Source organism: Natator depressus, chromosome 2 (genome assembly GCF_965152275.1).
Source record: "Natator depressus isolate rNatDep1 chromosome 2, rNatDep2.hap1, whole genome shotgun sequence".
Classification (NCBI taxonomy): Eukaryota; Metazoa; Chordata; order Testudines; family Cheloniidae; genus Natator; species Natator depressus.
The window spans coordinates 253,614,506-253,630,084 of NC_134235.1; the positions used below are offsets into that span (position 1 = coordinate 253,614,506).

General features: G+C 42.7%; 1 protein-coding gene across 1 annotated transcript in view; it reads left to right on the forward strand.

Moving 5' to 3' along the window:
* Positions 1-929: 929 nt before the first annotated feature.
* Positions 930-15,579, forward strand: part of MINDY4 (MINDY lysine 48 deubiquitinase 4) — a 99,300-nt gene continuing 84,650 nt past the window's right edge. Inside the window, exons 1-4 of the mRNA XM_074946388.1 lie at positions 930-1,224; positions 5,550-5,827; positions 8,920-9,039; positions 10,652-10,872. Of these exons, the coding sequence (XP_074802489.1) occupies positions 5,750-5,827; positions 8,920-9,039; positions 10,652-10,872 (419 nt within the window). The 5' untranslated portion in view covers positions 930-1,224; positions 5,550-5,749. The remainder of the gene's footprint in view (positions 1,225-5,549; positions 5,828-8,919; positions 9,040-10,651; positions 10,873-15,579) is intronic.

A 15,579-nucleotide genomic window follows, 5' to 3' on the forward strand; every position in this document is an offset into this window, starting at 1 on the left:
CCTAAGAGATGAAGCATCTGTGGAAATATCTGGGTAACAACTGAAGTTACAGGCAATTATACTCCTCTCCAAACAGGTAATCAATCTCTCAACTACCCCCACTGAATTACAATAAAAATAAGTCATGGACATCAACATATTCACATATAAACATTGCCAAAATGTACCATTTGTGACTAAGGGACCAGCTCATTCTGGACACACATGTACAGTACCATGTGTATAGCACACAAGGTTTTGTGAACCCTGTATCTTGATAATTCCTGCTTAGGCCATCTACTGTGGCATGGGTAATATTGTCATCCCCAGATGCTTCATCTCCTCCAGGCCCACGGGAACCTAATTAAGTCACATGAAACCACATGATCTCCTCCCCCAGAAACAAGACCTCTGCCAGGGCTGTAACTAGGGAGGGGCGAGCAGGGCAGGCACCCAGGGCACAAAGCTGGGGGCAGCGTCAGTTGAACAGAGGGTGCTCAGCCCACCTGTAGGATTGGGCCCAGCAGCATCAGCCAGAGTGTTCAGAGTGCCCCCCGCCCCCCAATACTGGAAAAATTCCATGAACTCCATCTTAGATCCCTAGCTTCCATTTTAAAATAAGTAAGTGTCATTTCACATTTGAAAAATTGAAGGCTGTATACTAATTGGAAGTTGTGGAGCACATGATTGCTACAAGTAGAACGAAGTACGGCCACGAAGTATCTCTGGGCTTAGCATACCCAGTTGAAAGTTAAAATGGTAAACAACTAAAGGTTGCTGTAGTCCGAAAGGCTACTTCAGGTCCCATAGCTGAAAATATGGGTCACTAAAGGCTACAGAGTAGAAGCTAAAGGTTACTGGAGATTATTAAAACTGCTGGGCACACACAGAGCAAAAATAGGCTAAAAATAAAACGTGAGACTAAAGGGTCAGATCTGGAGCATGCTCAGTAAAGGTCTCGCTGCTGATAGAACAGTGTATCAGGCAGTCAAATGAGATAGTTGAGAGAGAGATCGGACAGCTGACTGAGCAGGCAGAAGAGCTGCTGGAAGGATCGAGAGCGAGAGACGACCTTCAGGGGTTCTGAGGAGAGAGTGACGGTTTAGAACCCTGAGGAGAACACTGCTGAAGAGAGCACCCACCGCAGCCGCCGCGTCACCAGCAGCTGTAGCAGCCACAGCGCCATAACAGCACCAGCTCCACCCATAACATCTACGGCAGCGAGACAAATAACGAACGGAGGAAGTAAGCTTGCTATTAAATTACACTATATAGTGTAGCATAGTGTAGTAGCAGTATTATGTATGTGTGTGAATGAAAGTTTATTCATTGCAATTTTCCTATATGAACCTTAAAGTACAAAGTAAGCACTGCTGTCTGAGAGCTGTTACAAACTGGCCACCTATAGCGGATTGTATCTATGTAGTATCATTTGAACTGTGCATCATTGGAGTTCAGATTGCCCAAACTTGCAATAAGGAATTATGTCTGATATTTACATTTAGATTATATATAGTGTAGTAGAAATTAGTTAGTTATATTAATAAAAAGAGTATTGCAGGGAGTGCCTCGGGGAGCATCTCATGGCAGCCAGGCTCCACAGGCAGGGGTCCGACTTCAGGAAGTGTCCACTGAGCAACTTTGGGCAGGGGCAAGAGTGCATCAGGGACACAGCTTTGAGCTGTACTGCCCACCCTGCCTGGGGAGCAACCAGACAGGTGTTGTGGGGGGCTCTGGACATTGGGGGGGACAATCCCAGGGGGGAAGGGTGACGGGGAGCATTCCCTGGGTGGGGGATTGGGTGCTCACACCAGATGTGAGGGTGCCCCACGTCAGGCAGGACTCCCCATCTTTGCAGCCGCACTCTCCAGGTGCTCAGCCCAGCCACGCTGCCAGTAGCAGCACAGAAATCAAGGTGGCAATACACCATGCTATATGCCACCCTTGCAGTAAATTAATTAACGTTAACAATTAATGTTTTGACTTATTTTGCTAATTTAAAATGACCGTGGTAGACATTTGCCAATGTTGAAATGAAAGGTACTGTGCTGATTTGAATAAAACCTCGTTTTTTAAAATCGATGTACAGGTAGTATATATATTGTGTGGATGTGGCCCACATAACACAGTAAGCTGCATATGTGGCCCACAATAGTAAATAGGTTGAGAACTATTGCCTCATAACAACTAGTGGCAGCCCCTCCGGCTCAGCCCCCAACACCACATTGCATCTCTCTGGAGGAAGGCAGCCACAGAAATACTGATCCAGTTTGGGAGCTTTTCCAGAAGGTGGTAGAGAAGCTGGAGATAATGATGTTCTGTCTCTGAGAAGTTGGCAGCTAAAAATCGTAACAAGACACCATGCCCGATGGACCCACTCTTTTAAACAGCCCCAAGCTATTAGTGTTGCAGCTCTGCATCAGGTCCACTTAGAGACGCACAAAGAGCTGCAACCTCCTGATTATGATCATAGAAATAGAGCGTTTTCTTCCACTGAGCTCCAGGAAAGAAACATCAATAAAGCTAACAAAGGAGAAGTCTACTACTCTCTCAATCAGGAGATGGGGAAGGCAGGGGCCAAGGGAGAAGGAAATGGCTACTAGACAGACTCCTGGAGGACAAGGTCTACTCCCATCTTCTGCTCTGGTTTCTGCAGGCTCCTCCCCAACATATCAGCTTTGCAAATGCCCATGTTCAGGATTATAGGACCTACTTCAAAAGCAGTATGGAGTCAGATAGTGTTAGACAATTACATCAGCAAGCAGGCGGGTGGCTCACTATGCTCTCCTGTATGCAGAGGCACTAAGTATCTGGGACTGCTGTATTTGTCACAATGGTTAGCCTGTGGCCCTATATTTGATTTGGCAGGGGAAAACAATGTACTTGCAGATCATTTCAGGAGAAACAGCACTCAGATGCATACATGGTCCTTAAAGGACAAGCTGGTTCAGACCAACTCCTGCACCTGGGGTCAACCAGTTGTGGACCCGTTCACAATGAGGTCCAACAAGAAGCGTTGCCTCTTCTGTTCCAGAGTGGGCGGTGTTAGTATCCCTATCAGACCCTTCCTTTCTTTCTGCACTTCGGAAGAGTTTTGATACATGCTTTTCCATTGATCCACAAGGTAGTAAGAAAGATACAACAGGACAGGGTAAGGATGATTCTTCTTTGAGTGCTTACTCATCCATTCCACATTAGGTGTGTGCATGCCACATGCACCATTACTGGAGATTTTTCCCTCAGTGGTATCTGCTGGGATGGCAATAGTGCCCTCCGGAGCCGCCCACTCATGCACCAGTATAAGGGACACCAATGGCCATGTACCCTCTCAGTTTCTTCTTACTGCCCGTGATGGATGCTGGAAAAGGTTGGAATTGGAAAAGGTCCAGAAAAGGGCTACAAAAATGATTAGGGGTATGGAACGGCTTCCATTTGAGGAGCGATTAATAAAAGTGGGACTTTTCAGCTTGGAAAAGAGACGACTAAGAGGGGGGATATGATAGAGGTCTATAAAATCATGACTGGTATGAAGAAAGTAAATAAGGAAGTGTTATTTACTCCTTCTCATAACAAAATCTAGAGGTCACCAAATGAAATTAATAGACAGCAAGTTCAAAACAAACAAAAGGAAGTACAGTATTCTTTTCACACAATGCAGAGTCAACCTGTGGAACTCCTTGCTGGAGGAGGATGTGAAGGCCAAGATTATAACGGGGTTCAAAACAGAACTAGATAAGTTCATGGAGGGCAGGTCCATCAATGGCTATTAGCCAGGATGGGCAGGGATGGTGTCCCTAGCCTGTTTGCCAGAAGCTGGGAATGGGCGACAGAGGATGGATCACTTGATGATTACCTGTTCTGTTCATTCCCACTGGGGCACCTGGTGTTGGCCAAGTGTCAGAAGACAGGATACTGGGCTAGATGGATCTTTGGTCTGACACAGTATGGCTGTTCTCATGACCCCTCTTGCTTCAGCAAGTCTTCCCCGTGGTTTTTGGACTCTAATTCTTTGTTGTTGTTTTAAACATAGTTTTTAGTGTATATAGATATCGTATTTAGAGCAGTATAAAGTCATTGTCTGTATGAAATTTTAGTTTGTACCAACTTCGCTAGTGCTTTTTTATGTAGCCTTTTGTAAAACTAGGCAAATATCTAGATGAGTTGATGAACCCCTTGGAAGACCTCTGCGTACCCCCAGAGGTACACGTATCTCTAGTTGAGAACCACTGATCTAGAGTATCCATCTGTTTAGGGAAGGGGCCCTCTGTACATAGTCAATTATAATGTGCAGCACATCAAGTAAAGATACCTTAACAGAAAAGTGAAATGGAAGTTATTTTTTGGCTTGCATGAGAGAGCAAAATGTGGCATGCCAAATTTGATTTCATTGTGATACTCTGAAATTCATCTTAATGCATGTTTTATTATGCATTTTTTCTATAATGAACTATGAAAAAATGTTGTATTTGACTCCCTTAAACTCATCTCAGAATTTGTAATAGAAAATGTATAACAGCCTAAATATAGTGTTCATGTTTTACTAAGATCTTACAAGGGTATTTCCACTGCTGAATGCTCCCACCTCAACAGAAGCTGCCAAGGTAGAAAAATTCAGCTTTCATATTATCTTACTAGTTGCTGGTGTTTGAAAAGTGAATCATTTGCTGCTACAATATGATTGCAAACAATCTCTCTACTCTGTATTTGGCACTGGTGGGACAGCTGCCACACTACTATGAGTAGTTCTGGTGCCCACAATTCGAGAAGGATGTTGAGAAATTGGAGAGGGTTCAGAGAAGAAGCGTGAGAATGATCAAAGGATTAGAAAATATGCCACATAAGAGACTCAGATATCAATCTATTTAGTTTAAAAAGAGACGCTAAGAAGGTAATTTGATTACAGTCTAAGTATCTACATGGGGAACAAATATTTGATACTGGGCCCTTCAGTCAAGCACAGTTATTCCAATGGCTGGAAATGAAGCTAGATACATTCAGCCTGCAAGTAAGCCATAGATTTTTGCCAATAATGGTAATTAACCACTGGAACAATTTACCAAGAACCATGGGGGATTACCCATCACTGACAATTATTAAATCAAGATTGAATGTTTTTTTCTAAAATATAGACTCTAAGAATTATTTTGGGGAAGACTTATGGCCTATTTTATACAAAAGATCAGACTACATGAACACAGTCATGCCTTCTGGCCTTGGTATCTGATATTGTTCCTTTAGGATGCCTCCAAGAACTTTAATAGCTTCATATTGTCATACATAGTAAGCTTACCTCTAAACTCTAATGCCAATGTTGACATTTAAATGTGGATCTAGAAAAGTGCTCACTAAAATGAACAGGCAAATTTTCATTAAATATGTTAGTAAATAATTTAGAAAATCATGGGTAAACTGAGATTTGAGTATTATGATCCCAAGTTGAGAACGGTTTTCTTGGAATCTGATGTTTACAATATATTGAACTTTAACAGAAATAGTATGCACACTAGTTGCATGCTGAGTGTTAACACAAGAGCTCTTTTCAGCTGCATGAAAAATCTACTTTCTCACAGAGGGGAGGAGTTCTCCGGCCATCTCTGATGACACACAGTCTCCATGGCAACAAATCCATGACAACGCAACAGAGGAGGGTACTGCAGGCTGCAATTTGAGCTGTCTGCTTCAGGAATGCAGTGGTTAATGGCTGTACGGAAGAGCTAGGAAGTCAGCAAATTTTAATGACCAATTTTGATCAAGTAAAGAACACCCCTGTATGTTTTGGAATAAAATGGATAACTCTTTTGTGGAAGAAGTGGCTGCATCTTTGGTTAGAGAATTTCTCAGCAGAAAGGTAATTTTGTCTCATTTTGCTTCAGTCAATGCATGTGAGAGACCCTAGCAAAACAACACATAAACACACACACACCCCGCCAATGAAGGAGATTAAAGGATGCTTGGAGAGGGGAGGGAAGGGGAGAGGAAAGACTTTTTCCAGTTTTTGGGTGGTTGTATTTACATTGTAACAAGCTATTAGAATAAAAACAGTAGACTACATTTCCCATAAGGCATTTCTTTAACAGTAACACTTCTGAATACGGAAGTTGGGTTTTATCTAGCTTAAGAAACATGACTTTGGAAATAAAAATCTGTTTTGTTGAAAATGCCCCCATCGACACTTTAAAAAGGTTATGGAATATTTCTAGGGGCTACTGGGAAGTGTCCATTCTGATACTGTCTAAATATTAGGTGTTCCAAACCTAATAGAGATCAAGCAGTCAGAATGGATGTGGGGAGCAGGGGAATACAGAGAAACAGTACAATCATGAATTACTCATAGGGGACTGATTTCATGGTTGTAAAAAAATCCCATTCTAAATTTATTTAATTTTCAAACATTCATGCAGCTCCCTCTGGAAAGTTTCAGATATTAAAGGGAAAACTGAAATCCTGATAAGGGTTAATTGAAAAACTAGTTTTTCTGGAAGCCCCATTTAAAAAAGCTACTCCATGTAAGGCATTATCGTCCACTCTAAATAATGTTCTTGCTGCTCATACCAAACTTAGGATCAGAAATAAAAAAAATCCATTTTCAGAATCATAGAGTGATAGGACTGGAGGGGACCTCGAGAGGTCATCTACTCCAGTCTCCAGCACTCGTGGCAGGACTATTATCCATCCCTGACAGGTGTTTGTCTAACCTGCTCTTAAAAATCTCCAATGATGGAGATTCCACAACCTCCCTAGGCAATTTATTCTAGTGCTTAACCACCCTATCAGTTAGGAAGTTTTTCCTAATGTCCAACCTAAACCTCCCTTGCTGCAATTTAAGCCCGTTGCTTCTCGTCTTATCCTCAGTGGTTAAGAAGAACATTTTTTTTCCTCCTCCTTGTAACAACCTTTTATGTACTTGACAACTGTTATCATGTCTCCTCTCAGCCTTCTCAGAGTTAAGGCCCTAGTTGGTAGGGATTATAGAAAGCCCCACATTCATACATCTCTGTACTATCCACTCTTCACCTCATAATATTCTCCATCTGCACCCCAGCCTATTAGAGCTATAATTTTAGTATATGGGTTGAGATAGTTAGGATTCCAGGATCCAGATGCTGTTCCCATCCATGGGAATTAGTTTAAAACAAGTTTTAATTCTCTATTTGTCTTATGCTACCAACTCTTTGTTTCAAAGTACAGCAGAAGTTATCTGCCAGGATGACATTGTACCAAGATGTTCCAGTAAAAATATTGCATTGCTTTTTAGATTAGACATGTACATAGAACACATAGCGAACCACTATCAAAATTATCAGTTTAAACTGAGCAGCGGGATGATGGCAGAATGGGCAAATACAAGACTTGCTTCAAGGTCCTTCATATCCAAAACCTAGCACTTGTGCCAGATTCAGCTCCTGGAATTTATTCTGCCATTAAGCAAGGGACACACTACAATTGAAAAGAGGCTGCTTTTATTTCATTTCTGCCATAGTGCTTTTTGTGTGTTCATGTGACTTTCTATGGAGCTATTTCATAGCTCAGAAGCATGGTGTCTGCAGCAGAGAATCATTCACTGGCAGTTTTGCCACACATCTTTGTGACTGAAGCCAGCCACCTTAACTCCTTAAAGCAGTCTCTCAGCGTAACTATCAAGTAGGAATCTCATGTCTCATGAGAGCAAAGTAATTTGTTTTGCTGGATTTTAGCTTCAACCTTCCCATTCGTGGGTTCTAGCCCACGAAAGCTTATGCCCAAATAAATGTGTTAGTCTCTAAGGTGCCACAAGGACTCCTGGTTGTTTTTGCTAATACAGATTACCATGGCTACCACTCTGAAGCCTTCCCATTGTTTACACTAAAATTGGGATTCTTCTCCAAACCTAACATTTCAGGGCAACTTTGTATGGAGTCTTTCTAAAGTAGAGATTTTATAAGATATTCAGGTGTAGATCTAATATTTGAATCTTGTCCTGGGACTGCTCTTAATCATTTTTGTGTAATCTTTCAGCTCAACTTGATTCATAAGTTCACTAAGTAGTTTAGAAAGAGACTTCATATAACTAAAAGTGGTGCTTTGGTTCTCTTAACTGGAGAAAACCAAAAGAGTACTGTAGAAGTATACATTTTGAAATTTTGGATTGGTTTTTAGCCTGCTTTAAGGTCTCTTCAGATCAAGCCCAACATTTTATGTTCGACAAAAGATAATACATTACAAAGCAGATTCAAGTTATTATTTATTAATGGTCAAATACTTTCTGAAAATACCCAACAGCTTGTGCAACACAGGAGGAATACGAGGCCTTCCAGACAGCCATTATCAGATGTCATGCATGCCTGATTGACCTTTGAACATACAATACAGCTCTGTTTTCTACAAATATAACGAGACCTGATCAGTGGAAGTGTTTAGACTATAAAAACATAAGCTACTGTTTCAGATACATGTTATAAACTCACAGCATCCTCTTAAAGATTTTCAACTGCTGCCTAATTATTCTGGGAATTTGTATTCACAACAGGCCCAGTTTTCACTGGTAATATTGGCCGCCCCATCAGATATTAATGAGATTCTGAAGTTCAGCACCTATGAAAAAGTCAAGCCACTGGTGTACATATTTCATAACCAAGCTTTATTGATTTTTTATATATTGTGAGCATATAGATTTTATTCCTGACGTACAAGTACTGTAGCCATGTTTTAAGCATCACCTTGGATAATGTAACCATTGTGTTTGCAGTCTTCCCTTGATTAATTATAAAAGAAGTTTAGATAATATAGCAATAGTTAAATTATCTAAAACAATAATAGGAAGCTTAAGCACTACTACTGTATGTGCTGTAGCAATTATAGCAAGCTTCAAATTAGGTATGACCTATTGAATAAAGATGTTGTAAACTTTAAAGTTGTACAGTTTCCTGCGGTATGTCTAAAATTGACATTTCTTCCCTTGAGGGTTTAAAAAAGACAAGTGCCATTATGGACAGAGAATTTCCACGTACTGCACTTAGCATCAACAATAGAAATGAACTGCGAAATGTTTTGCATCTACAATCTTTGTACAAACAAAACAAGGTAAGGGAATTTTCACTTTTGTACTTAAGTGCCAGAAGTCAGCATCACCAACAGTTATATGTTATTACATGTTAAAAGCAATCTTAAAAAAATTGGTCAGACAAGAATCATCATTATGGGGTTACTTTAAAGTGCAAAGAGCTGTTAGCTGGACTTACTACGTGTCATTTCCCATTACTGGTTGTAAAGAATAGACCTGATCTACATTTTGACTTTAAGGAGGGGCTGAGGTAATGAGGTTGTGTAAGTTGCATAGCACAAGGTTAAGGGCTGGAGATGGAACACTAACTCTTATTACAACTTCAGTCTACATAAACGTTATTTAGAGTAGGGAGCAGTTAATTTTCCATCAGAGATTATTCACTTTTAGTGTACCCATTTTCCAAATGAAGTTTTTTGTACACCAGAATCTAACCCAGACAGAATGGATAGTAAGCATCATCTTGAGTGAGAATTGAACAAGAATGCAACATTGCCTGGTTTTACAGGCACTGTTATCAGATCATGCTTTCAAAACATTTTGTAAAACTAAGCCTTTACCACTTATGGGCATTGTAGACGATACATTTTTATTTATTTTTTGGTAAGAGTAGGTGTGTTAGCACTGCTGTCCTAACTATATTTCAGTTCAGGTAATTTTACCTACCCAAGTTTCTCCTGCATTTTTATGGGTATATCATGTTCAGCTACTTCACTTGTCCCAAAATACTGTATTGTGCTTCTGTATGTGGTAGCCTTGTTCAACTACAGATGTTGCTGGAAACATTAAATGGTACACATGTAAATTTGTTTAAGATACTTTCGAACAATATATACTATGTAAAATGAGTGGCAATTATCCTGGTATAACCATAGTTATGTTAGGTTTGGTTTTGCTTTTAATGCTCAGCTTTGTACGGTTACACAGTGTAGTTTTTTACTGGTTTCGAAAGACATATGTTTTGTTCAGTACCTTTTCCTTGTTACGTTTACACAGAAGTGGTTGATACCCAATATTTCTGACTTTCTTTTAAAACCAACATTTGAGAAATGTAGTTCAACATGCATGCTTGCATTTACTTATATCTAATTGGATAGCTAATACTAGCTGCAGAACTAAAGATTTTTTTTGCAAGAAAAACAGAACAGAAATCAGAAGTTTGAGTTATTATTGCATGTATAATATTCTAGTTAGTTCAATCCATTACGGTCAGTTTCCCAACGAGTAGTTTCTTACTGGAATAAACATATCACTTTAGTAATTTCTTTGGATATTGTATTAAGAAATATTTTTAAATATGAAGCCAAGAAAAAAGGACTGGAGAAAGAATGTTTTGTTTCACTGTCTACCTATTCTGTTTTAATCTTCTGACTCTTTAAGAATCTTTAAGGTGTAAAATAAACTGGATCTCTGACTACTCAACATTCCTTAATATTTTCCTGAATCATACCATTTATGAACTAACATGACTTTATATCTGCAAAACCCCTCAGTGCATCCTAAAAGACCATGAGCCGGTTTAAATTGCTGCACTGTAAAACTAAAATGTTTCTCAATCTTCTGTTTTAACTAAAGTTTACTGGAGACTTTCAATAGTTGTAAAGCAACGTATTCCCTCCTCCCCCTCTCCAGGCAAAGGAGAATCCACTGAAAACAATTCTTGAAGTTATCACCAATTATTTTCTTGAACATTTTGGGACCACCAGATGCATCACAAGTCCTGTAGCTTCAGTTCCACAAGCTAAGAGCTCACAGTCTAGGTGTATAGAAACATCACTAGTTAATGACTACTCAGATGAAGACATGCGTGGCAGAACAACTGTGTCTGATGCAAGTAAAACTGAAGTTTACAGGTATAGTTCCATTTTACTTTATGTAAGTATGTATGCAGTCTAATTCCTACATTCAAAATTACAAATATAAAGAGGTTTCAGTTTTTACATTCAGTTTTGTCACATTTTCCTAGGTGCCTTTAACTTGCCACACTATTAAAAGGGGTACTATGATCAATATAGGTGAATATATTCTAAATTGAGACCATCCTCTTAATTATGTGCTCCTTGAGATTTGTCTTAGGGTGCCCTCTGCTATCATACTTGGTGTTTGACAATCTCTCTAGCCTACATCTTCATTCTGCTGTACAAGGGGTTCTGAGCTATTATAGCAGATGTTTGAGAAAGTTCAGGTATGAATGCATGCCTTTAAATGAGTGGTGGGCAACCTGCAGCCAGTCCATCAAGGTAATCTGATAGCACGCCGTGAGACATTTTGCTGACGTTGACTGTCCGCAGGTACGCCCCCCCCCCCCCACTCCTAGTGACCACGGTTCGCCGTTCCGAGCCACTGGGAGCTGCGGGGGGGGGGCTGTGCCTGCAGCTCCCAGTAGCTGCGGTTTGCAGTTCCTGGCCACTGGGAGCTACGGGGGGCCGTGCCTGCGGACAGTCAGAGTCAGCAAAATGTCTCATGGCCCGCAATTAGATTACCCCGATGGGCCACAGGTTGCCCACCACTGCTTTAAGTAGTGATAAATCTCTAGGTAATAAATTCTCTTTTCTGTAACTAGAAATAGAGTACATAGGATCAGAACCATAAAAAAAGGCATGATAGTATTTGTTTCATCCCCACTAACTTAACAACCTCAAGTATTTTAAGCCCATTTCTACCCAACTGTATATCCTGCAGTGTGGAGCTTGTATAAATCCTTTCTATGACTTACTTTTCAATATTAATGTCCCTTTGTTGTTCAGATGTTTATGTTTAGTTTATGCTAGATACCATGCTTCAACTGAACACTTTTAGAAGCAGGTTCTTCTATTTGCTAGATCAGTGGTTCTGAAACTTTTGTACTGGTGACCCCTTTCACGTTAACAAGCCTCTGAGTGTGGACCCCCCTTATATAGTAAAAACACTTTTTTATATATTTAACACCATTATAAATGCTGGAGGCAAAGCAGGGTTTGGGGTGGAGGCTGACAGCTTGTGACCTCCCACATAGTCCCTGGGGGACTAACATGAAGGGGAAGGGAGTCCAGGAGAGCTGGCTGTATTTCAAGGAATCCCTGTTGAGGTTACAGGGACAAACCATCCCGATGAGTCGTAAGAATAGTAAACATGGCAGGCGACCAGCTTGGCTTAATGGTGAAATCCTAGCAGATCTTAAACATAAAAAAGCAGCTTACAAGAAGTGGAAGGTTGGACATATGACCAGGGAAGAGTATAAAAATATTGCTCGGGCATGTAGGAAAGATATCAGGAGGGCCAAATTGCACCTGGAGCTGCAGCTAGCAAGAGATGTCAAGAGTAACAAGAAGGGTTTCTTCAGGTATGTTGGCAACAAGAAGAAAGCCAAGGAAAGTGTGGGCCCCTTACTGAATGAGGGAGGCAACCTAGTGACAGAGGATGTGGAAAAAGCTAATGTACTCAATGCTTTTTTTGCCTCTGTTTTCACTAACAAGGTCAGCTCCCAGACTGCTGCGCTGGGCATCACAAAATGGGGAAGAGATGGCCAGCCCTCTGTGGAGATAGAGGTGGTTAGGGACTATTTAGAAAAGCTGGACGTGCACAAGTCCATGGGGCCGGACGAGTTGCATCCGAGAGTGCTGAAGGAATTGGCGGCTGTGATTGCAGAGCCCTTGGCCATTATCTTTGAAAACTCGTGGCGAACGGGGGAAGTCCCGGATGACTGGAAAAAGGCTAATGTAGTGCCAATCTTTAAAAAAGGGAAGAAGGAGGATCCTGGGAACTACAGGCCAGTCAGCCTCACCTCAGTCCCTGGAAAAATCATGGAGCAGGTCCTCAAAGAATCAATCCTGAAGCACTTACATGAGAGGAAAGTGATCAGGAACAGTCAGCATGGATTCACCAAGGGAAGGTCATGCCTGACTAATCTAATCGCCTTTTATGATGAGATTACTGGTTCTGTGGATGAAGGGAAAGCAGTGGATGTATTGTTTCTTGACTTTAGCAAAGCTTTTGACACGGTCTCCCACAGTATTCTTGTTAGCAAGTTAAGGAAGTATGGGCTGGATGAATGCACTATAAGGTGGGTAGAAAGCTGGCTAGATTGTCGGGCTCAACGGGTAGTGATCAATGGCTCCATGTCTAGTTGGCAGCCGGTGTCAAGTAGAGTGCCCCAGGTGTCAGTCCTGGGGCCGGTTTTGTTCAATATCTTCATAAATGATCTGGAGGATGGTGTGGATTGCACTCTCAGCAAATTTGCGGATGATACTAAACTGGGAGGAGTGGTAGATACGCTGGAGGGGAGGGATAGGATACAGAAGGACCTAGACAAATTGGAGGATTGGGCCAAAAGAAATCTGATGAGGTTCAATAAGGATAAGTGCAGGGTCCTACACTTAGGATGGAAGAATCCAATGCACCGCTACAGACTAGGGACTGAATGGCTAGGCAGCAGTTCTGCGGAAAAGGACCTAGGGGTGACAGTGGACGAGAAGCTGGATATGAGTCAGCATGTGCCCTTGTTGCCAAGAAGGCCAATGGCATTTTGGGATGTATAAGTAGGGGCATAGCGAGCAGATCGAGGGATGTGATCGTTCCCCTCTATTCGACACTGGTGAGGCCTCATCTGGAGTACTGTGTCCAGTTTTGGGCCCCACATTACAAGAAGGATGTGGATAAATTGGAGAGAGTCCAGCGAAGGGCAACAAAAATGATTAGGGGTCTAGAGCACATGACTTATGAGGAGAGGCTGAGGGAGCTGGGATTGTTTAGTCTGCAGAAAAGAAGGAGGGGGGATTTGATAGCTGCTTTCAACTACCTGAAAGGGGGTTCCAAAGAGGATGGCTCTAGACTATTCTCAATGGTAGCAGATGACAGAACGAGGAGTAATGGTCTCAAGTTGCAGTGGGGGAGGTTTAGGTTGGATATTAGGAAAAACTTTTTCACTAAGAGGGTGGTGAAACACTGGAATGCGTTACCTAGGGAGGTGGTAGAATCTCCTTCCTTAGAGGTTTTTAAGGTCAGGCTTGACAAAGCCCTGGCTGGGATGATTTAACTGGGAATTGGTCCTGCTTTGAGCAGGGGGTTGGACTAGATGACCTTCTGGGGTCCCTTCCAACCCTGATATTCTATGATTCTATGAACCTCGCAACCCCCTGAGGGGTCCCCAACCCCCACTTTGAGAACCCCTGGGCTAGATCAATTGAAGTCCCAGAGCCTCTGGCGATTTGAAACATGCTTGGACCCTCGCTCCCATGGCTTTCAATTCCTCTGTGGCTGCCCCTGCTTTACTCTTGGTTCCTTTATCAGGGTCAATGCGGGACAGGCTGAACAAACTGGATTTTTAAGCGTGTTGCCCAGCTGCCTCTCAGCCAGCGATAAAGCCTCAACCCAAATGAGGGAAGAGCCCTACAAGACATGGCAGGTCTGCGGCAGTGTGAGGGAGAGAGATGCTGAAAGCAAACGCGTCCGCCGCACCTCCCCCTCTCCCCCCCAGTGAGACAGTTTGAAACAAGGCGGCGCGAGCTCCTCTCCCCCTCCCCCATAGGCAGGCTGCCCGTCGGCTGGGGCAGCCAGGGAACTCGAGCCCTGAGGGCGCGTTTGCAAGCTGCGCGCTCCGCTCTCGTTCAACGCCTCCGTCGCGCAGGCGCAATGAAGCAGGCGACCGTTCTCTCTCACCCCCCGCCGCGCGCGCGCAAGGAGGCAGGAATGATTGACCAGCGAGCTCTCCGCTCCGGACGCAGGGCGGCCCCGACTGGCAGGAAGTGTGATGGCGCAGGTTTACTCTCTTTCTGTGCCTCGGTGGGACTCTATGACCCTCACCCTCCAAAGCCGGACAGCCCTAGTCTCTGGGCTTGCGCAGTGTTTCCCTGGCGGAGGCCGGCGGGGGAGGGCAGGGAGGAGTGCCCAGCTGTTTTTAAAGAGACACACCCACGTTCGTCTCTCCCCTCCCCAGTACCATATGGTGGGGTTTCAGGGTGCAGCCAGGGGAGGGGTGACCCCACTGACCTGCCTGGTCTCACCCCCCCCCCTTTGTTGCTCCAAAGATAGCTTGAGAAAGGTGAGTTGCCAACTCTCACAGGAGGTGGTGCTTTTTTTAAAAAAAGCCCCAGCTCCAGGAGTCAAGTGATTACCTGAGACACTTAGCTTTCTTTACAGAAAGATTACACTTCTAGCCACTTTGGGTGCAGAGATAAGCTTGATGACATGACCCCAGTGTACTCTGAAAGCTCAGAAACCAGAAGGCAAAGATAAAATAACACAATGTATTCACTTAAAAAATAATGATGGTTTGTTTTTGTTTTTTGTTTTGCCAGGCTTGTGGGTTTTTTTTTTTTTGATTGCCTGACTCATGATTCTTGCATGCTTGGGGTTGGCGATGCTGAGCGTGGATGCATGTGGGGATGGAAGAAAGTAAATTGAGTGGGTGTGCCATAGAGGCATACGTTGTGGGTTTGTGCTCAGGTGGTATAAATCAGTGTAGCTCTATTGACTGCAATGGAGCAGTGCTGATTTACACCAGCTGAGATTCAGCCCATATGTATGTTGATCTCATTCCTACCTTTGAGTGGCCTTGGACAGGATGTGAGTAAAGGTGGGGA